At 37.1% G+C, this 22,772-nt stretch overlaps 5 protein-coding genes across 5 annotated transcripts; all 5 read right to left on the minus strand.

The window, feature by feature from the left end:
* Positions 1-717: 717 nt before the first annotated feature.
* Positions 718-4,119, minus strand: LOC112154005 (dual specificity phosphatase DUPD1). Its single transcript, XM_024284540.2, has 3 exons — positions 2,888-4,119; positions 1,516-1,739; positions 718-1,444 (listed from the first exon to the last, which is right to left on the minus strand). The coding sequence occupies exons 1-3, from the start codon at positions 3,055-3,057 to the stop codon at positions 1,239-1,241; spliced, it is 600 nt and encodes a 199-aa protein (XP_024140308.1). The 5' UTR covers positions 3,058-4,119; the 3' UTR covers positions 718-1,238.
* A 636-nt stretch (positions 4,120-4,755) lies between these two features.
* On the minus strand, positions 4,756-8,570 carry LOC112154007 (dual specificity phosphatase DUPD1-like). Its single transcript, XM_024284542.2, has 3 exons — positions 8,292-8,570; positions 7,843-8,060; positions 4,756-6,016 (listed from the first exon to the last, which is right to left on the minus strand). Exons 1-3 carry the CDS (start codon positions 8,417-8,419, stop codon positions 5,814-5,816), a joined length of 549 nt encoding a protein of 182 aa, XP_024140310.1. The 5' UTR covers positions 8,420-8,570; the 3' UTR covers positions 4,756-5,813.
* Positions 8,571-8,600: 30 nt separating this feature from the next.
* Positions 8,601-12,450, minus strand: LOC112154006 (dual specificity phosphatase DUPD1). Its single transcript, XM_024284541.2, has 3 exons — positions 11,270-12,450; positions 10,962-11,182; positions 8,601-10,319 (listed from the first exon to the last, which is right to left on the minus strand). The coding sequence occupies exons 1-3, from the start codon at positions 11,422-11,424 to the stop codon at positions 10,114-10,116; spliced, it is 582 nt and encodes a 193-aa protein (XP_024140309.1). The 5' UTR covers positions 11,425-12,450; the 3' UTR covers positions 8,601-10,113.
* Positions 12,451-16,144: 3,694 nt separating this feature from the next.
* Positions 16,145-18,379, minus strand: LOC112154173 (dual specificity protein phosphatase 13). The gene is made up of 3 exons (XM_036216993.1): positions 17,972-18,379; positions 17,675-17,892; positions 16,145-17,265 (listed from the first exon to the last, which is right to left on the minus strand). Exons 1-3 carry the CDS (start codon positions 18,088-18,090, stop codon positions 17,048-17,050), a joined length of 555 nt encoding a protein of 184 aa, XP_036072886.1. The 5' UTR covers positions 18,091-18,379; the 3' UTR covers positions 16,145-17,047.
* A 1,146-nt stretch (positions 18,380-19,525) lies between these two features.
* Positions 19,526-22,030, minus strand: LOC112154174 (dual specificity protein phosphatase 13). The gene is made up of 3 exons (XM_024284909.2): positions 21,250-22,030; positions 20,969-21,186; positions 19,526-20,892 (listed from the first exon to the last, which is right to left on the minus strand). The coding sequence occupies exons 1-3, from the start codon at positions 21,462-21,464 to the stop codon at positions 20,705-20,707; spliced, it is 621 nt and encodes a 206-aa protein (XP_024140677.2). The 5' UTR covers positions 21,465-22,030; the 3' UTR covers positions 19,526-20,704.
* Between the last annotated feature and the right edge of the window lie 742 nt (positions 22,031-22,772).

Consider the following 22,772-nt stretch of genomic DNA (forward strand, 5'->3'; position numbering starts at 1 on the left):
ACTATTTAACTTTAGTAACAAAACTGCTATTTATTACACAAAATGACACAAAGATGCACAAAAGTTTAAAAGTCCTTCAGAAATTAAATATAAAGGATAATCAAAATTATACAGCATACTATTATTAATCACAAACAAAGGTAATAGCATCACCAATTATTCAAATTGTGTTTCAGATATATAAATTCTCTGAGTTTATTGATAGATTCTGCATATTTTTTATTTAAAGTACCTGCTGGCTCAAAGAAGCCAAAATCCCATAGATTTCTATAGAATAACCGCTATTACTGTCATTCTATTAGTCCGAATAGCCATTCTTGTAACATGTTTTTGCTAATCTTAATTTTTTTTTTTTTATTGTAGTACAATTATTCAACTTATAAACTGACCAATAATATGCCTCAATAAATTAAGCAATCTCACATTTGACAGATTTTTTGTCTGTTTTTAAGTTGACTTCCAAAAAACCCACTCCTGATTGGTTAGAGCGGTTACCATAGAAACGTTAACTCGGACCAATCGCTGCAATTGTCCGTCTCCAAAAAATGAAATTGGCCTCAATTGGTTTGAGCTGAAAATGAGCCATTTTCAATGGGTGACGTCACACTCACTTAGTCCACTTCTCATATACAGTCAATGATTCTTAATTTTAAATACCTCCAAATCTCTTGCATGATCCTATAGATCAGGGGTGTCAAACTCAATCGCACAGGGGGGGAAATCCAAAACACAGTAGTTCACGGGCCGAGCATTTGGGTATCATTCCCTTTGCCTGTCTGGGCGGATTGGGATTTAAGTGTGGATTTTGTCAATGTTTTTGTTTATTTTATCTGGTTATGTTTATTTTTTTTCTACACCATGAGGGAGAGGATGATGACACCTTTGTGATGTAAAATGCGAAGTTTAATAAAGAAAGAGAAGTAATTTTAACTGATCTCACTGCCTCCATAATCGTAGTGTCAGCAAGAGAACATCAGGCCGTTAGTAATGATAATAATATAAAATGATCTGGAGGGCCGGATATAATTACTGCCTTGACTTTGACACATGATATTGATAAATATTTGTCATCACGCAGCATGATTTCAAGGAATAAGCTGTTAATTTAAAAGTGTAACTAACAGATGTGTTGCTTTTTTTTTTAGATTTTTCCCCAATTTTGTTTTAAAATGAGATTATTTTGTATAATCTGTCTCCCATAAGGTTGAAAACTCATTTAAATTCTTGAGGTCTGAATACTACGCTGAGCTGCTTCTGTTCTCCTGGAGCTGCTGATCCAACTCCCTGAGCTGCTTCAGAAAGCCCCAGTTGGGGATGATCCGTCTGCGTTTCTTCACGTGCTCGATGGCGTCCACCACCGTCATCTTCTCGTGGATCATCAGATAGGCGAGGAAGAGAGTGGCCGAGCGACTCCTTCCCATCACGCAGTGCACCAGCAGCTTATCTGAAAGTAGAAGTCGAGTTTTCGTTTTCCAGATATTGAAACCTGGAGTTTGCAGCTTCTTGTTGTCTCACTTTGAGGGTCGCTCAGAGTTTCGTGGATAAACTGAGCGGCTGAGAAGAAATACTGGCTGAGATCGAACGTCTGGACGTCCTCTGCTACCACGCCGTAGTAAACGATGTTCATGTCAGAGTAGTAGGCAGGCCCGGTGTCCACGTTGTTCCACGTCCCCTCTGCTGCGTTCAGGACATGTGTGACCCCCAGACTCCTCAGCTTGACCTTGTCCTTTGCTGTCTCCCTGATGGAAGTAAGGCTGCCAAGATTAGTCGATTAATCAATGACTAATCGACTATTAAAATATTTGACTAATTTAGTAGTCGATTAGTCGTTACTTTATATTATATAGAGTTAAAGTGCAAAAGTTACAATAGCATTATGCTAGCTTTTGGGCTGTTTTGGGGTTTGGCTAAAATTTCAGCTAATATTTCAGATACATGCTAGCTGTTTTGGCTAACTTAGACTTTTTTTTCTATTTTTTTAGGCTGTTTTGGGGTGGTAATTCAGCTATATGCTCGCAGTTTTGGCTTATTTAGGCTTTTGCTGCTTTGGAATTTAGATAATATTTCAGCTATATGCTAGCCGTTTTGGCTAACGTCTGCTTTTATTTTTTGGGTTTTTAGGCTATTTTGGAACTTGGCTAATATTTCAGCTACATGCTAGCTGTTTTGGCTTATTTAGGCTTTTTTTGCATTTTTGGCTGTTTTGAAATTTAGCTAATATTTCAGCTATATGCTAGCTGTTTTGGCTTATTTAGGCTTTTTTTTTGCTTTTTTTTGGCTGTTTTGGAATTAAGCTAATATTTCTGCTATATGCTAGCTGTTTTGGCTAACTTATGCCTTTTTTTTGCTTGGCTGTTTTGGAATTTGGCTAATATTTCAGCTATATGCTAGCTGTTTTAGCTAACGTATGCTTTTATTTTTAGTTTTTTAGGCTGTTTCGGAATTTGCCAAATTTTTCTAGCTACATGCTAGCTGTTTTGGTTAGCTTAGCCTTTGAGTCATTTTTAAGGCTAATTTAGCTGGCTACGATGCTTCAAGCTCTTACCTTTAGTGATTTCAGCTATCAGCTTCTGCAATTTTAGCTATCAATTTCAGCTATCAGCACTAGCATCTTCAGCAGCCAAATTCAGCTTACAGCATTCACACTAGCATTATTGCAGCTTATGCTATATATCTAATTTTTAGTTAGTTTAAAGCCAATGATAGTTAAGATGCTTTAAAACCAGTTTGTCCATGACCCGATTAGTTGACTAATCGGAAAAAACAATCATGATTAGTCAACTATTGAAATAATCGTTTGTAGCAGAACTAGTAGAAAGCAACTTTTTTTTTTTTTTTTTCCGAAAGTTCTGTTATTTTTGCTAGAAGAGCCATTAGCTGCACTTACTCATCCCCAATATAGACATGAGGCCAGACTTCATTGACATGAGTGTAAGCCACACTCCCACGGTTGAGGATTTTCTCCAGCTCGTAGCCCCCAGGTGTGACATAGTCATCTGTTGGACCGGATTCCTCTGCTGCTTTCGCAACGTTTTTCTTCCACTCGTGGGAAGCCATTTTTTTTCTCTCTCTCTCTTTAGCTTCCCAAGGACGAGGAAACGGAAATGCCCTTCGATGGTCTCAAACTCACCAATCCAACGTGGCAATTTTTTTTTTGTTTTTCACTCAAGAGTTTGATTTTTCTACGTTCTGGCAGCTCGTTGTGCAGCAGAACATGGTGAGATTCTCAGTCCTGGCAGCCTTGAGTCAGGACACAGATTGTATAACCGCCTCTGTGACAAGCATCAAATGCAGAGGATATTTTTAGTGCTGTGATGTGGCAGGCCCCTGACCTTAGCTGCCATGTTCCGTGCCTGTGGGGAAAACTTCAACCCGGCCAGTCCCTGCCATCCACATCTAAACACACAGCTTTAATCTCTGCTGCCGGCTGCAAGCTGGAGTTATCCAAACTTTGAGCTTGCCAACGGATGCCCATATTCACTGGAGTGAGCAGTGAGCTTTTGCTCAGCTGCGACTCCTTGAAATTGTGTCAGCCTCTCTTAGCCTTTCTGCATATCTTCAGAGGCTGGGAGAAAGCATGTAAGCGCAGCTTCACAACTCCTGTTAGGGATGCTTCTTCTTAAGCCCTCGGGGGCCCGAGCAGAAGTGAAATGTGTCAGACTGTCAGGCAGATGAGCTTTCTTTTTTTTTTTTTTTACACGATAGCACATGTCTTTGATTCCCCATTATATGGCAAACACAGTCCATTCAGAGATCTAAATGCGAGCTCCAAACGTGAGAGCGGGATGATGGCTGTATTGCAGAAAGCACTAACATGTCAGGCTGAGTTTTCACACCATCAGACTCCTTTATTTTTCCGTCTTATCTTCATACTCTGCCATCATTCATTCTGACAGTGAAATCATTAAACCTGTGATATCCAATTCCTTTTATTTTGACGGCATCTTTCTCCCAGCGAGCTCTGGAGAGCATTTCTTATTAAGATGGCTTCAGTGTTTCATCTCCTTTCAAAGTCTGACCTGAATCTGTAAACACGCTCACAACCATGTTGGCATATTTTTGTCATTTTGTATCAAGCCTTTTTAGACGCGACGCAGTTTTAACTGTGCGTCACCGGATTGCAGCAGTTAAGACGCAGCGTTTTGAGGAATCTGAATAAGTAAGTGGAGCATTGCTTATTTATAGACATGGGCTGTCTTTGTGTTGTTGAGGTGCATCAGAGGTCTGAGCAGCGGATGGGGATATTTCTGTGTTTGTCAGTTGAAAGACCACTACATTTTGGTGAAATATTGATTGAATATTTTACAATAAAGGGTGCATATTTTTGCTTTTTTTCACTAATTTCTTGAAGCAATATTTGCAGATGTTTGATTCAGCATTATCAGGTAAAAACAATACATTTGTACTCCAAAAAGACAGTTATAATAAAATATATATATAAATATAACTTACATGTAAGAAAGAAAGGATCCCCTTCACTGTTAGAAAGAAGGAAAATGTCTATTTTTGTGGATTTTCACAATAAAAGTAGAATAAAAAATTACAAGCACATTGAATGACTTCAATAAATGACTCATAAATGTGGACTGATTTAGTTATCACTCATATGTATTTTAAACCCTATAAGCAAGCAAATTTGTCTCAAAAAATGTTGCAATGTTGCATTTAAGGAACAAAATAGTTCAAAACTGAATTATGCAACTATTAAGGTGGATTTTTTTACTTAAACAAGATTCAATACAATTGATTGGGCAAGTATGTTTTTGTAATATAATTCTAAATGTGAGAAAAGTCTTAAAAAATATCAAAGTTGTGGTTAAAGGGGTGGAAATTCTGAGTTTTTAATATATTTAATGGAATAGAAAAATGAAAATTTGGATCAAACATGATGTTTGTAGGAAAAATGTAACACATTTTGTTCCACAAAACCAAATTAAGGAACTTTTGTACATTGGATCATCTGGAGTTTTTTTTTAAGCTCATCTGTTGCTTGATTACATATAATGGAATTAAAACAGTGAACATTATGTTGCAGCTCTGCTGTTTTCATCAAAGGAATCTTCAAATCTGGAGGTAAAAAAATGCAATTTTTAAGCAAAACTTCCATCCAACCATCAATTTTCTGAATCCACCAAATCCCTTTTGGGGCTAAGAGGTTGCTGGAGCCTATCCTATCTACTGTTGGGTTAAAATTGAGTACAGATGACCAGTTCAAAGCAAAACTTTGCTCCCAGATTTGAAGAGGGGCATCTGTCTCAGGTTTGTCAGCATAAATCAGAATCATAAACAGAACAGCATTAGGGTTAAAATCTGTCCTACTGAATATAGAATAAACAATATTAGCCAGGAAATAACAATATCAATCTTACATCTGCGAAGCTAAGACAAAAAAAGCTTTGCTAACAAACCTATTCACTATGAACTTTTGTTTAATTTCATTTTTTAAAACATTTTATTTTGAAATGTGCTGATTTCACACAAAACTGGTTTATTTCAGAGCATATTCCAGAGCTCTAAAAAGGTCCCGTTTGGGGAGGAGATTTCAGGAACTGTCAAGTGTTAAGTCATGACAAATCCTTAGGTGGCCACATTTTCCTCCTTTATTCTGTCAAAGCATTACGGCTGCAGCTCTGTTGCTGCCATGAAACTGCACAGTGACAGCATAATAAGTGACTAGATTATTTTTACCGCTATTTTTAAAGCTGATTCTTAAATGGCTGCAACACAACCCCACACACACCCTGAAGCCCACAGCGCGCTGAAAGCCAATTTAACTCTCCAGCGTTCCTGCTGCACCTCTCCACCTCCACATATTAAGGCTTCCTCCTCTGCAGGGACAAAGTTAAGTCCAGGTAGCAAAGCTGCTGAAGAAAGCCAACGTTGGGAAGGATGTTTCTGCTTTTGCAAACCGCCTTCGCCGCCTCCATGATGGTGAGCCTCTCTTTGATCATGAGGAAGGCCAACACAAAAGTGGCTGAGCGGCTGATTCCTCGAGCACAGTGGACCAGCACCTTTCCTGCACAAACAAATAGCATATTTTTGATTAAGCTGAAGCAACATTTTCAGTATTTTGGTCAATTTTTAGGATAAAAAACTGTCTATTATGGCGTCCAATTTTTTTAAATATTTTTTGAAGACCCACTGCAATAAAAATCATGTTTTTGGTGTTTTTTACGTTCTTGTAGCATTTTTTATGATGGATGACTTATAAATTTCTCTTTGGAGCTAATCAGTAGGAAGACGGTTTCATAAACTGAACCAAGTCGGCCTTTCCCCTCTGCTGTGGCTTAACTGTGGCTTACGTGGGCTTAGATTAATATTGTATAATAGTTGATATGGTAAAAATTTTGATTTTCTATTATTGCTAATATTATTATCTTTTGCTATATATGCTATAAAGCATGCAACCTACTACTGAGACGTTTGAATGAAATTCCAAAAATAATAACAACTAGAAAAGTTGCATTACCTGCGATAATGCTAATGTGAATGCTTTTTGTTGAATTTAGTCGCTATAGATGCTAAAGCTTTTTGCTGAAAATGGGGACACAATTGACTTTAACTGCTGAAGGGATTTGCTGAAAGTGCATAAGCTATTTGCAAAATGTTAAATTTGCTAAAAGATTGGAAATTTCATTAAAGAACTTTGAAAGAACGCTGAAGTTGATCTAGATCAGATTTTAGTTAGATTTACAGATTTTTGGCTGTGATCCACCAAAGACGTTCTTTTAAACCATGCGTAATTTTTTATTCATAAATCACTCGAGACATCACACTACATTCTGCTATATTTGCCTCAGAGTGTCTTTTATTTTGAAAGGAAGTCAAGTGAATCTTGGTCAAAAGTTATGAATTTTATTTATGTGAAAAAAACTATATTTGTGATATTTGTGACAATAAATACAAATCTGTGTCTTATTTTTTCTACAGAATGGCTCCTAGTGGCTTATGGTAAATTAAATTTTGCCCTTAATGGCTCTCTAAATGTTGGTCTTAGGGCCGGGACGCCCAGTTTAGTTTAATATGTTTAGTTTATCAATCAGCTATTGTTTATATTTTATGACTGATTTTATGTTTTTGGGCAATTTCGAGTTTGAAGCCTGTTGACACAACTATGTTTTGTGATTGAGCTGTATAAAGAAAACTGAACTGAATTGAATATAAAGAAAATTACACTTGAATTGCATTTCTTTTTAATCAAATCGTTGAGAATCAGGAAAGCACACAAGCTCCCTCCAATCTGATGCATCCACATGCAGACAAATAGATCCGTGAACGTCTTTTTTTTCCTCGTTTTAGCTGGAATCTGGCTCAAAACTGTAGGAAATTGGAAATGTCTCGCCATTTTTGTTGCACTGCTAATGTTAGGTTTGGGTTGCGATGGGCTGTGAGCTAGCAGATGGATGTTGGGAATTCACTGCCACAACTCTGAGGTGAATTTCTGTTGCTCTGCAGAAACTATGTCCTGGAAAAGGACAAGTTTTTTTATGTTGGCTAAAAAATGCATAATTATAATCAAAAGACTACTTGCAAAGAAAAGGACTTTAATGATGAAAATGAAGTTTTAATTAAGATTATAACAGGAAAATAGTATAACGTAGTTCATTATTAGCCGTTAGGCTATTAAAAGTTCATTTTATGCAAAGAAAACTAAAGATAAAGACAAAATTACAAACGTATACACAGAGAAAAGAGCCATTTTACTGTCAAAACTGTGCAAATGTTTCCAAAAAAGGTAGAAAACCCACTTTTTTCAGTCCCACCTATGTATATGTTTGATATAATTCCCCTGTCTTGGTCCATAATACATTTCCACCATACTCTTCTGTCTTAGACACTCACCTTTCCCACTCAGAGCTGTGTGAATGAAATCAGCTGTCTCTGTGAAGAATGGGCTCAAGTCAAAATCTCTGCAGTCGGGTGCCTCTATTCCGTGATACATTATGTTGGTGTCTTTGTAGAAGCATGGCCCGGTGTCAATGTGCCCTCGGCCATCTGCAGCATTCACCACATGTGTTATTTCAAGATTGGCTAACAGGGTTTTATCCTGAGCTGATGCCCTGGAAAAGACAGACAAAACCAGAATGTTGGAGGATTTCTTTTCTTTTTTCCTTCTCCTGCCTGTGACTATCTATGTAACATATGCTGACAAAATGCATCACTGGTGACTCAAATGTACAGATTTCATACTCGTCCCCGCAGTTGGCCGAATGCACGACTTGTTTGCAGCAACACTTTCACAATCGGATCACCACATTGCAGCGGGGCCCCGAAGTGAGAATGTCACTTACGCATCCCCGATGAAGAGGTTGGGCCAAACTTCATTGACAGCTCCAGTGGAACGTCTGTTCTTCAGCAGAAGGCTGAGCAGATCGCAGGTGGGTGGTGTCTGATACTTTGACTCCTCCTCTGAGCTCATATCTACACCTCTCAAGTCAGCGTTGTTGTATAATTATCACAATTTAGATTCAACTCCACTCTCACAAAACTTTGATAAGTTGGGGTTTTGCTATTTCTTTCCGGCTACATTTAGGCCCTCGCTGTAGCTGTCATGTGAGCCTCATATCAGTTTTGGAATGAGACAGCTGGACATACCAGAGGCTGGGCAAACGCCCTGAGGACTATTTATTCTTTAGATCACCGTGACACAGACCAGAACACTTGTGATAAACTCCATCACACAGCTCAAATTCAAACTTTAAAAAATCAAGAGTTTAATCTACATTTAAACACCTTTGTTGAACAAACAAATCATCTAAATAAACTCACAACCACAATGAAGCCACAGCTTTAGATAGTAATTCATAAAGTTACAAAAATACTGTTTACATAGTTTTACTTATGTTACTCCCTAACTACAAAATACCATATAGTCCAGGACAATCTAGTGCAGGGATAGGACATTCCAGGCCTCGAGGGCTGCAGTGTCTGCATGATTTACCTGGTTCAGGTGTGTCCAGCCCATTAGAACATGCCAGAGCAGGGTATGTTGGAACACATTAAATTATCAGACCTGGAGGATTTTAAAAGCAATTCGGACACTTTGCCCTTTACTTTTTTTAAACGGCAAACATGATGTCACTGTTTTCCTGAAGTAAAAGATTAATAAATATGAACATTTTGCGAAGACTATTTATGAATCTATTGTGATCTCATAGATAAAAACGTGGGCTGTTTGCTAAAAATGAATTAACATACTCTTTTTTTTTCACATGAAGGATTGTTCAATGCATCGTAAATGCAAATTTGTTAAACTATTGAGCATCGAGTATTTCGCAAAGACTTCTGGGAAATTTCTATAGCACTGGATTTTGGACTTGTAGATTTGGACAGCTATACAAAATGGCGAACGCGTTATATAGTACACTAAAAAGATGGTCAGATATACAAACTGCAACGGTGCACTGACCTAAATACAAGTTACACGGAGGTTTGAAGAAAAAGTTTTTCTCTAAAAGTTGAAATTGGTTGGGAACATTTCGAGGATGTTAGCCCAGTGACAGATGGGAATGATGCCATTGCAAAGCCTCAAGGCGGATCGCCAGCCGGTAGCTGTTTTAATTTAACGACGAGTAAATGTCACTGGATGGCGGCCGCCCATATCAAGTGCCATCGGTAGGCGGTCGCCTAGTAACCTGGCTGTATAAAAAGTGGGCCATTCTGCACGTCTGACAGCCACTGTCTCCATTCATGACCACGCCAACATTTTACAATGGAAGATTCTGCTGATGACTTTCTGTCGCGTAGTTGTATTTGTAGCTTAAGTAGTGAAGGAATTCGGACATATTCTTGGCCTTCTTTGGAACTAATGAAAAGGCAGCATGGTAATTAGAAAACAAATGTACTTGTTTATGTTATCACTATCTCTTGTGCTTTACCAGGCATGTTAACGTTGGGAGTTGGGTCCTCTAGAACCCACAAAGCTTTTTTATAATTTTTTTATTATTTTAGATTTTCACTGGTGTCCATTGCAGACATAATGTCCTTTCCACTTTTGTCCATCTTTGGGAGGTATAACACATCAGTGTGAGGTTTGGGTCATCTGGATCCCATAAGATAACACAAGGGTTACATATTAGAAATAACAATTTGATCACATTTAATGGAATCCATTCAGCTTCTTGACGTTCCCTGGCAGTGCAGCTTTTTGTCCAGCTCTCTGAGCTGCTCCAAGAAGCCCTCATTGGGTGAAATGTTCCTGTTGGGGCTGACGGCTTTGATGGCATCCACCAGAGTCATGCGTTCATGAATCATCAGGTAGGCCAGAACCAAGGTGGATGAGCGGCTAAGCCCCATGGCGCAGTGGACGAACACCTTCCCTACCAGAAACACAAACACTCATTTCAGGTTTTGTCTTTGAAGAATTTCACCCACACGATTTCTTTACAATTACAATTATTCTTTTGCGGTAAAATCCATGCATGTTGTGGAGTATTTCTAACTCCAGACTAAAAGTTTTAACATTGCTGCAACAAATGTTTCTAGCGCAGTAATCCCCGGTTTCTTATCGGAGCTGGGGATTAGGGCGCAGAGGAGCGCGTAATTGAACTGTCTTGGCCTCTATGTATTGCTGGCGGGGATTACTGTGGCCCCCGCCACACACTGGAGCCCTCGATCAGCCAGCATGTGAAGGAGGAGGCCTCATCTTATTACTGTCATGTCAGATACTGGCTTCACTTTGCATAACAGGGCATGCAGGCACGGAGCACAAACATAATTGTGTAATTTCCATGTCCAATAAAAGTGTTACTTACAAATTACCACAGCAATCCATTTAAAACTAATTTTCCTGACAAAGGTTTGAGCCCACGAGAAGATTACTGTGCGGGGAAAGATATTAGCTTGATATTGTGTTTAGTATTTGATTTGCATTTTAATGAACAATACATCTGGGGGGGGTTGTTGTGATGGGAATTGATGGACGAATTCCACGCCTTGTCCTTCCTAAGCTAACGCCTCACCTGATGGCGAGCTCAAAGCAGTCTTTATGAAATTCGCCGCAGGGTAAAAGAAGGGGCTCAAGTAAAATGATGGCATGTCGAAAGCTTCCACGCCATAATAAGTGATTTTGGTGTCCCGGTAGAAGCTGGGTCCTGTGTTTACGTTGAATTTCCCATCAGCGGCGTTGAGCACATGGCTGATCTGGTGAGCCTGGAGGCTCCTCTTGTCTTTGGCTGCATACCTGAATAAAAACCAAAAAGTAAAGCATCCTTACTGTATATTAGACACCATAAATCTACCAAAATGAGTTTCTAACATTGATTCTCACATGTCTCCGATGTATATTCTCGGGAAAACCTCATCCAGATGGTTGCTGGTCCCTTTCTTTGTCCACATCAGCCTGTGAAGCTCGGATGCTGGGGGGGTCTCATACCTGCCGTCTCGCCCCTCAGGGCTCGCCAGGCAGGTGAAGCCTTTAGGCATGTCTCACAACACAGAGCAGCTCCTCTCACTTTTATGAAGTTTGGACAACAGTGACTGCTGGGAAGCACAGACAGACAGAAACGGATGATAAAGCCTGAAGCACAAAGGCCTGGGGGGTGGGGGGTTAGGAAGTCAGTGAGGCCCTGATCTCTGGGTCTTTTTGGAATGACTCTAAACATTTTGTCATTGTTGGACTGCAGAGTTTATGTTTTATGGGGGGTTCATTTAGGAGTCTGGGTGGACTGAGACCAGTCTGGAGCTGAACTGAAAAACAGAGTCCTGCTGTTGGTTGGATGTAGGGGAATTTTAAAGTTCATCCACATAATTTCATCAATGATTTTACCCATTGATGTGGACTAACTCAGTCTTATACCATGGTCTGGGTGAATACTCAATTCTGATTGGCTGCTGGGTGTGGATTAAAAAGTGATAATGCGCACCTAAAAAAGAATTAACGTAGCTCAAAAGTTATGTATCACTGCACAGGCTTCTTTAAAATAAACTTTTGCTTCATCATCTGGACAAAAACAAGTGGTAAGAGGTGAAATCTTTCTGAAATGATGCCTAACCTATCGTGATAATCAAAATATGTATCTAGTTTTTTTTTTTGGTCGCTGCAGTCATGGTCAGTACTGGCTCAACCAACCATGTATCAAACAGACCGCTTCTTGAGAAAAAGCGATTTAAACCCAAAAATTAACAGAAATAAATTACTTAACCTCAATTGAATATTTACTTCCTTTGTAAGTGACCATGATATCAGCATGATAATGCCCTTCAAAGTGTGCATTATCAACCCAATCTCACTTCCAAGTTGTTATATATGGAACTATGGGCTGGGCCCCCTCCCCGTCACTTTATGACATGTTGGATGTTCCCTTTAAATCAGGGGTTCCCAACCTCCACGTTGGTCTGAGGGCTGCTTGGTACCAGACCACAGGGGCTAATAAGGGATTCCCAACCCCCAGGATATGGATCGTATCGGTACCCTAACTCGGTACCAGTACTGGGTCCAATACAGCGTCCAATACTGCATCCAAAACCCCGTCCAGTACCACGTCCAATACCGCATCAGGTATCACGTCCAATACCGTATCCAATACTGCGTCCAGTACCACGTCCAATACCGCATCCGGTATCACGATCAATACCGCATGCAGAACTACGTCCAGTATCGCATCCAAAACCATGTCAGGTACCGTGTCCAACACTGCACCCAATACCACGTCCAATACCTTGTTCGATACCACGTCAAATACCACGTCCAATACAGCGTCCAGTACCGCAACCAATTTTGAGTCCAAAAACGCATCCAAAACTGCGTCCAGTACTGTGTCCAATACCGCATCCAATGATGGATTACTTAACTCAAAAATGGTAATTAGATAAAAGCTACTATTTTTATATGTAATACATTACAGAAATTGTGTTTATTGATCCAATGTTTGATCCATCTGAGATAGTCGACATTCACGTTTATCTAAAGTGAAATATGTCGTCTGCATAAAATGACATAATAGAAACCTCCTGCCAGCATTAGGGCTGGACAGTTTTAGGACATCTCTGACAAGGAAAAGATCCAGGAAAGAGTCAGGTTTTGTTTCTGAAAACAAATCATGGATCCTTAAGTAGGAAACAACAACCGAAAATCAACTTAGAGATAAATTAAACATAGATACTAATGCCACCAAAACCCTTTCTGGTGATCTTTTGTTCATGTTCAAAACACTTTAGTTCAACATTTTAACATAAAAGTTGAAGGAAAATTGTTTCATTTTTCAGCAACATTGTGAAACGTCCTGTTTTTTAGGAACACAAGGAGCTTTTATGAGGGGCTGTAAGCTAGCGGGAGAGCATGTAAACAGAGAGCTCTCAGCAACAGAAAGGAAACAAGGGGGTGCCAACAGTCCACAACTTAGACGAATTTCTAATAAACTCTAATTAACTGATTTGATCTTCATTGTTGCAGATTTTTGTAAGAAAACAAAAGGAATTCCATATGTGACTTTCTACCTTTTACCCAAGAATGCAACAAAACTATAGAGTCTTCCTCTTTACTAAAAGAAGTGCATTTTTTAACACTAACTGAAAACTAAATGTGGGTTTTATTCCAAGAAAATGTAAAAATCAAACATCCAATGTTAAGGGAGTGTAGCCTTTAAATCTAGATTGTAATTATGTTAATAAATGCACTCCACACAAGCTCAGGACCACAAGTCGACATAATTATAGACTGACCTCACGGTGCTCTCAGTTTTTCATATACAGTTCAGCAGCACTTGCTCAGTTTATTTATACAGAAAATTGGCATTTAGGCCCAATAAATATATTTTTCTCTCCTGTCGGCAACTTTAACTTTCACATTTACAATTTATACACTGGGCTTTGGAGAGACTCACACTGTATACATTAGCATCAATTTGTCAGGTGAAGGACTGTGCTTCAGGATGAGGATGTACAAGTGATGTTTCAGCCGGTGAAGAAACCGTTGGCAGCTCGGCTTCTTATTTGCATTTATCCTGGGAGAGTTTTTTTTTTTTTTTTTTTTTCTCCACGGGGATTTAAGCCATTGAGGCCAAATCTGTTTCTGTGACCTTTTGTTAAGCTGCCGCGGCATATGGAAGTGCATTCAAACATTGTGATGACTCCATATTTCCCTGCATGCAGTTGCTGTGTTTTCCAAATCTGTGCAAGAAAAGAACATGACCCCGTCAATGCAACCTGCGTGTGAGAGCGCGATAAGTGAGGGAAGTCGAGGTGTATCTTTGCACAACTGGAATAACTGGAGGCTCCTCTTTCTCCTCATTGATCTATAAGTACAACCCTTCCCTCCCTCCCACGGTGAGGGCAAGAAAAGAGATTTCCCTGGTGCACATGTTGATCTGCAGCACTGCTCGCACAGCTTCCACCCTTAGGCTAACCTGTCCTTCCTGCTCCACTTTTGTGTAATTAAAGATGCTATGTATGGGAAAACGCCTGCGGTTAAAAAAGAAGGAAAATAAGTGATATTTTTTTTATTTTTTAACATTCCCTGGTTCCATTCTGTCCTGACCTATCCCTCAGTCTCCCACCTGTCAAGTTCAACCAGAATTTAGGCAAATTAATATAAAAAAGTCAGTAAATACCTCCATATATATTACATGTAAATGCAACATATTCCCAGTAATTCTGCGTATTTCTTTCAATACTAATAGTTAGGAGACACTTGCCTTGACTGGAATCGCTTTCAATGGTCTCTCTGTGAAGATCTCCATGTAGGTTGACAGCACAACTGTGTGCGTTCTCTTTGGTAATCTGCCCTGCAACCCTTTTTGCTATTTTAACATCTGAATCAATGCCCAAAATAATTCTGGCATCATCCTCAGCATTCCTTTCAGGCTGCCTGAGCTGCCAGCGCGAGAGGGTGCAGAGGACGCCACTTTTTATTTCCCTAATAGCATCAAAATGAAACATTCCTTTCTTGTCGTTCTTTTATCTGTTCAATGTTTTTGATTATCTGGTCAAGACATGAAAAATCTAATAATTGTTGGTGCAGTTCATTATAAAACATGATAAAGATATTGGTGAGATTGCTGCAAGGTCATTTTGTTTTTTAGATAAAGTTTTCAAAGCAATTATTTAATTGTTATCATAAATTAAATTACAATAGTTAAGAATATAAAATTAGAATTTTATTTATGTTTAATTTGATGTAATTTTTAATATAAAATAGCATAAATAGACATTTACCAGGAACTTTCAGGTAATAATTTCAGTGAGAACATGTTAAAATCCCTGCTGTTAAACATTATTGTCATAGAGAGTTTGATGAAAAAGATGTGGTCATTTCACACTTAGGTCAAGAAGACAGTTTGTGATTATGCAGTCTACTTTTCCAAGGCCTAAAATCGAAAAAGATTACTTTGGTCCATCACAAGGTAAAGAAAGAAAATTAATTTACAAAAGAAAATTCTTAAGAATCACAAATATGCATTTTCCACATAAAATGAATGAATAAAATGGGTTCATTTACATTTCAAAGCTATCTTTAGCAAGAAAAAATAAAATACTTTTTTATTATTTAAAAAAATAAAACAAAAAATATTTTATAGTTCGGTCAAATTGGCTTCACTGGCTTGTTAAACTGCAGCTAGTGATGAAAATGTGGAAGTTGGACATCACATAAATAAGCGAGTTTCTTCCAAAAAGCTTAAAAATACTAATGTGCTTTTCTAAAAAAGTAATTTTATAAGTATAAACTCCTGTTAGCAGGTTGACAGAAATATGCTAACAGTCTCAACAATGAATAAGCCTGTATGTTTAAGTTGTCAAAGTAAAAATAAATTCATTACAATAACAAGCATTAGAATGAATAAAAAGTGTTTTTTTTTGTTTTATTAAGAAAAATTCCTGTTTATTTGCTTAAAACCAGAAAACTCTTAAAACTAGCACACAGAATGCTAACATGCTAACATGCTAACACGTCACTTTACTGCCTACTGTCAAATTTTTGAATCTCGCTTGTTCTTTAAAAATATGTGAATTCATAAAATAAATGAATTTATATCTAGATTAATAAAGTATCATTGAAGTGAATTAATTTAAAAACTATTAGTACTTTCTTTTTTGGAAAATAAAAGCACTCAAATTAGCTTGTGATTTTTAATTACTTAAAAACACAAAAAATACATTTCACCAGACTGAAGACTTGTTGTTTTTACCAACCAAACAATATAACCCATTAAATATTTTTATTTTACATATTTACATTTTTTAAGATGTAAGCCTCATGTCAATGAGTTTTAAAGTTTAATTTATTTTGACCACATCAAGGAATACTTTCAAACAAAGTTTAAGTCCTATTTATGTCTGACAAAATATTCAAAAGCATTCCAAAAAACACAGTTTACTAGCTTATAAAAATGTTGTTTTTTTATTTTTTTTTTTATTTTAATGTTAAAAAAAATAGTGAAATACTAAAAGTAGAAAGATTTACTCTTGGAAACATGTTTACTTTATGTTCTCACCTAAGAGATTCTAAAAAAAAAAAAAGATGAATCAAACCAGGAGCCTAAATACTTAGTTTAAAATTTTATTTTTGCGCAAAATTATTTTCCAACACATTTACAAAAGAGAAAACAATACTAAATAGTCATTGGTCACTGAAAGCGCATTAAAGATCCACTTTAACATGTTTTTGTAGCATTTTTCTCATGGTGGATGACGTAAAATGAAAGTTTTAAATTGCATTTCTGCTCTGCAGAAACTATGTCCTACTTTGTCCTTCTTTTTTGGATAAAAATTGCATATTCGTACTCAAAAGAGCACTGGAAACACCTTTAAAATAGATCAAAAGATGATTAGAGAGGGTCTTTAATGCCACAAAGTGCTCACAAAGTTATCTTCAACCAAATGATTGATGAATTAGGTTTTTAGACTATAGAAATTATGGTTATAACACCTGGTGTTTGTACAGAAGTTGCACAATTGTTGCCAAATCAATAATATTTTACAGACTTTCTTGATAAAATTCTACAAGCTGTTGCAGCTCAGAAAAATACTAATCACACGCTAACCTCACAGAGATCTGTTGACCAAAATCCAGTGATGAAACAAAAGTATAAAAAGTGCAAACACCATCCATCTACAGGATTTGACATGTTCTCTTCTTCTTCTTCTTCGTCAACTGAAGGTCAAGATCCAGCAGCAGCGCCAGAAAGTTCCTGTTTGGGTAGATGGCTCTTTTCTTCACCACTTTTTCCAGAGCCTTTTTGAGGGAGAGGTGATGGTAGATCATGAGGTACGCCAGCACCAGGGTGGACGAGCGGCTCATTCCCATGATGCAGTGCACCAGGACCTTCCCTAAAGAAAAGGATGAGGGGCACAGAAGGGATTAGCGAAGAGTCTTATTAATATCATACATGACTGCCTCAAACTGCTTTTTTTCTTCTTCTCTGCTGTGTGCTAAAAATAAAACCCACAATTCTTTGTTCATTTAAGGTCTCTTTGCAGACGGGGCCGACTTATTCTTTAATCCCAACTTGTCTTCTGCTTGATAGCTTCTTTGAAAGGAGCCACAGTCACATTATAAATTTAAATTCTGCAAGGTCAGGCGGCTATTACTGCCGCCTGAAAATGTGTTTACATAGGAGAGCTACACTTTAATAAGTGGTGACATTGACATGGCAGCGTGATGGTGGCTGATTTCCCTCTATTGGCATGCAAAACTTGCAAATTGGTGTTTTGTGGAATAATTGGTGGGGAGTCTTACCACTGGGCGACTTCAAGGCATTGTGAATGAAATCAGCTGCTGGCTGGAAATAAACATCCAGATCAAAGTGCGTTGAGTCATCTGCTGGAATGCCAAAATACACAAAGTCGTTGCCATAAAATCGTTGGTTCCCCATGCTCCCCCTCTTGGAGTGAGCAGCGTTTAAAACATGAGTTATACCTAACCTCAGCAAGGCGGCCTTGTTTTGGGCAGCTGCCCTAGCAAGGAAAAAAGAGACACCAGACGTGTAAGAAATGTGGAGTGACCTTTTCAAAGTTGCAGGGAAAATATACTTACACATTTCCTATGTATATATTCGGCCACACTTCATCAATTTGATTCAGCTGCAGCTTGCATGAGTCCAGAACTCTCTGCAGGTCCTTCACAGTCAGATATTCTTTTTTCTTGTCCTTCATGGTTTTAAAGTCCAAATCTAATTTATTTTTAAAAAAAAGTTTGTTAGTAGTTCCTCCAGCTCCAGATGATCAGTGCAGGCAGGTGCTGTCACAGAACGGTTACCCAATTTAGTGCTTAACCTAGCGTGTAGTCTTACTCCAGCGGAGGGCAGGACAACAAATGGTGCAGCGAAGGGCTCTGCTCTTCACACTGCTGTGAGGCGCCGCTTTACTTCACTTCAAAGTGAGAAGACTATTTCCATTTGGCTGTGATAATTGCTGTCATTTTGGAGGGGGAAAAATTAATTCCCGCCGCTTATCGTAAACATAATTTTTTTTACAGAAATGCTTTAACAGATTAATGCAGCTTTCAAACGAACACCCAGAGAGGTCAAATTAACCCTTCAAAAAATGAAGAAAATTAATCTTCGCTTTTGGGTAAATGACATTAAATAGATGTTTTTGAAAACTCTCGCACGTTGCAGGTCAATTTCACACATTTTAAATGCAGAAAAGACATCAAATCACTTTTCTTATTTCATCATTTAGATTTGCACAATCTTAGATCTCATTTTAAGATGTTTCCTGCAGGTCGTTTCTTTTAGTTTTAAACATATAAAGAAAAAAAATCCCACTTAAAAAAAGGAAGAAAAAACGCAAAAATATCCTCTTATTTCTGACTTTTCACGGCACAGTTTTTCCTTGAAACCGATAAATATACAGAATTTATCAACCAAAAACATCTCTTTTCGTCAAAACTATTTGCTCTCAGAAAGACATGTCAGCTCTTTTGTGATAATTCAGAAAAAAATATATAATAATTTCAATGAATCATTTGGAAGGTTTCATTACAGTAAAGCCACAAAATATAAATCGTATTAAATATAGGGGGAAGTTAGTAGGAAACTTGACCTGATAATGGCGCCGCAGGAAGACTCATCGAAACATAAAACCACAAATTACAGGACATTCAGGAAGTCATGAAGTCATGCTGATAGCATACTTAAAGTGACATTTGTGGAAATGTCGTTAATATAACAATAATTATAGGGAGCAATCTAAGTACCATTTGGATTAAATTACTGGCTGTAGTGGGTTTAATGATTAATTAAAAGAGTTAGACGATTGTATTCTGAACCATACCATCTATAAAAGCATTAAAAGGTTTTCTAGGTATAGTAAATATGAGATGTATAATAAAAAATGAGAATTAAAACTCAAAACTATTAAGTTCCAGCATGACTTTTTTTTATTTTATTGGTTTAAAAGAATAAATAGTACATCAAACTATGAAAAAATGACAAAAAAGGAAGCATTTTAACAAAGGAAAAGAAGAAGAAAGACATAAAAAGTGTTCCCAATCTTCAAAAACAACATGAAACATAAAAATAATCAAAACAATGGTAAGAAAAAGCACAACTTTTACAAAAAAATACGTAATTATTTTAATCAGGCGTAACTTTTATTCATTTTTGTTCATTTTTCAGTGTAGGAAGTTTGAATGTTTTGGTTTCTAATTTGAGTTAAATTTTTGCCCAATAGTAGGTGGGATAGGCTCCAGCAACGGAATAGCTCCGAAACGGATTCAGGGGATAAATTTGATCTTTTGATTTAGGTACTTCACCCCCAAATATGCATGAAACCACTTGAGCGTCAAAATTACTTTAATTAAGCATCTACATGAAAGAAAAACCATATGTGATTTTTTTTTTATTTTTTTTTTTATTATTGCTGGAAATAAATCCAGACGTCAAAGGATTACCAGTATGTTGTTCCACAGGTTTCTCTTCCCAGAAATGCATTAATATTCAAGTTTGATGCTTAATATACAGAAAGTAAACTCAAATATGATTATCTAACTCTCATCTTTTCTACTAAAATAAGTAAATAATCAATTAGAAACATTGTTTTCTATATGTTGTGTTGCTAATGCCATAAAGGCAATTGTTTTTCCAATAAAAGAAACATTGATAATGCATGTTTTACTGTAACAGTATTTCTAAAGTGAGATTCAAAATTGTTTTTATTGAATCGAATCATTCAATTGATAAATCTAAGTCTATAGGCTTGGAAACCATTTGACCACCTGGAGGAGGAGAGGTTTCATGTTGATTTAGTTTAGCTTAGCTTAACTTAGCTTAGTTTAGCTTATAGCTTAGCTAGTTTATCTTAGCTTAGCTTAACTTAGCTTAGTTTAGCTTATAGCTTAGCTAGTTTATCCTAGCTTAGCTTAACTTACTGTGGCTGCATATACAGAAAATGCAGCCACACTTACCTTAGCTTAGTTTAGCTTATAGCTTAGTTTTGCTTAGCTTACCTTAGCTTAAATTAGCTTAGTTTAGCTTTGTTTAGTTTAGTGATAAACAGCAACAGATACATCATTATTGCCTACTCATTGAAAACCATTTAGCTTTGAACCAACAAAATAATAATAACAAACATTAAAAGAGCATATTTAAGTGGCAGGAGTGTTCAAAGTATTTTTTTTTCTTTTCTGTCCTTCATATCATCCTCTAAATAGCGCTCTCTCTTCCTGAAACATCTCAACAGTAGGGTCATTTTCTTGGCGGATGAAGCCTTTTTGTTTACATGAAACTACCATCTTTAGGAGTTTTAAGTTTTTGTCGATTCAAAGTCATTTTTGAAGCTGTTTATCCAAAGCACAGAGCTGTCTGAGGAAGCCTCTGTTTGGGAAAATCCACCTGTTCTCTTTGACCTTGCTGATAGCCTCCATCAGGCTGTAATGATGCTGGATCATCAGGTAGGCCAGAACAATGGAGGCCGACCTGCTCACTCCAACTGCACAGTGGACTAAAACTCTAGCTGGAAAAACAGGAAGAATTTGAGGTCATTTGTTGTTTTTTTTAATTGAAAGAGATTCAACATGGTGGATGTTTACCCTCATTTGAGTCTAGAGCTTTCTGGATGTACTCAGCTGAAGGAGAGAAATAGTGAAAGAGGTTAAATGATGGAGAATCGTCTGCTGGGATCCCATAATAATCCACTGTGGGTCCATAGAAGTCGTGACTCCCCTGACAGTGGATCTTCCCATGAGCTGCATTCACCACATGAGTGATTCGAAGCTTCCACAGGCTGTAGCGATCATTAGCAACTGACCTGAGCAAAAAGTATATTTTATAAACTCAGTAAAAAGAGATAAATCTATAATAAAACACTCACATATCCCCAATAAAGAGGTTTGGCCAAACTTCATCCACATGGTTTCCAGATCTTCTGCCTCCATACAGAACCTTCTCCAGCTCTTTCACAGAAGGAGTAAAAGGCCGAACAGCACTGTTTACTTGCATGTTGTTAGTGTTTGACTGCACACAAACTCCCACATTTGGAGGATTTATTCCACGAGCATTTATTTGGATACTCTGTGGAGGCTTCATAGCAGCCGTGCTGGTACTGACAAGGACAGGTGCCTCCACTCTAAAAATAAAACTCTGACCTAAATTCAAAATGCTGCCCAACTTTACACCTCTAAATCTTTAAGACACTTTTTTTCATCTATGTGCACAGATGATCATTTTTTAAGGTTTTGAAGATCACTTCTATCTATCTTCTCGCTGTTTGTGAATACCTAAAATTAGTAGAAAGACAGTACATGGGATTTAGAATATTAAAAAAAATCACTGAACAAGTAGGTTTAAAATACTTTTTAAAAAATTATGTTAAATTGTAAAGAAAAATTCAAAATAAGAAACAACTATCCAACTATATTTATATTTATTTGGGTGTTTGGGGCCAATTAGACTAAAATAAATTTAAATCAAAATGTGTTGAACACTTACAGAAATGATAATATTGACTGTTTAGATTGTGGTGGAATTTTTGTTGATCCGATGAAATGAAGAAACTTTGTCAGACGTTTTCAAGAATATTTATTAAACAGAGCAGAGAAAAGTACATGTTGGCGAGCATGGCGGAGAGGTCTGCAGAGCTCTGATCTGTGATGAAGGACGCTCACATTTTATACAGTCATACAATCAGCTGTTAATCAGGAGCTTCCAGACGGGAGCGTAAATGCCATATCTAACAAGATGTTCCAATGAAATCAAAATGTTTACACATTGTGATCAGGGTGTTCTGACAATAAGAAAACAAGACGCAGAGGATGAGACATAAGCAAATGTATAATTTCCGTGACAAGATATACCTTTACAAATTTAGCTTTTTATTTCACTCTTTACAGCCAAATGCACTTAATTAGATGGAAAAAATATGTAAATGTTATACTATACAGAAAATCTCATTTTTGTACTAAAATCAATATTAAATAGTGAAGTCAGAAGCATCTTAACATCTAAGGATCCACAGTGTGTGATTACCAGTTATTTAATTTTGTGTGGTACCTAACAGCACAAAGGTTAAAATCTTAATTTGTGTGGACCATTTTTTTCTTTTTTGATCCATCATGAACCATGTATTTTTTTATTTTTATTTATTTTTTTCTCTGTGGTCAACCTTCTTTTTTTTCTGTCCAAAAAACAGGTCCCATTGAGTCCACATTTACTCTAAAAGTAGCATTTCTTTTAATCCAATTGATATTGTGACAAATAAAATGATAATAATAATAATAATAATAATAATAATAATAATAATAATAATAATAATAATAATAATAATAATAAATGCATGTTAACATAAATTAATATGTTAAAAATAAATAAAATAATTAATATTATAAATGTCCCATA

The sequence above is a fragment of the Oryzias melastigma genome, linkage group LG19 (genome assembly GCF_002922805.2).
Source record: "Oryzias melastigma strain HK-1 linkage group LG19, ASM292280v2, whole genome shotgun sequence".
Taxonomy (NCBI): domain Eukaryota; kingdom Metazoa; phylum Chordata; class Actinopteri; order Beloniformes; family Adrianichthyidae; genus Oryzias; species Oryzias melastigma.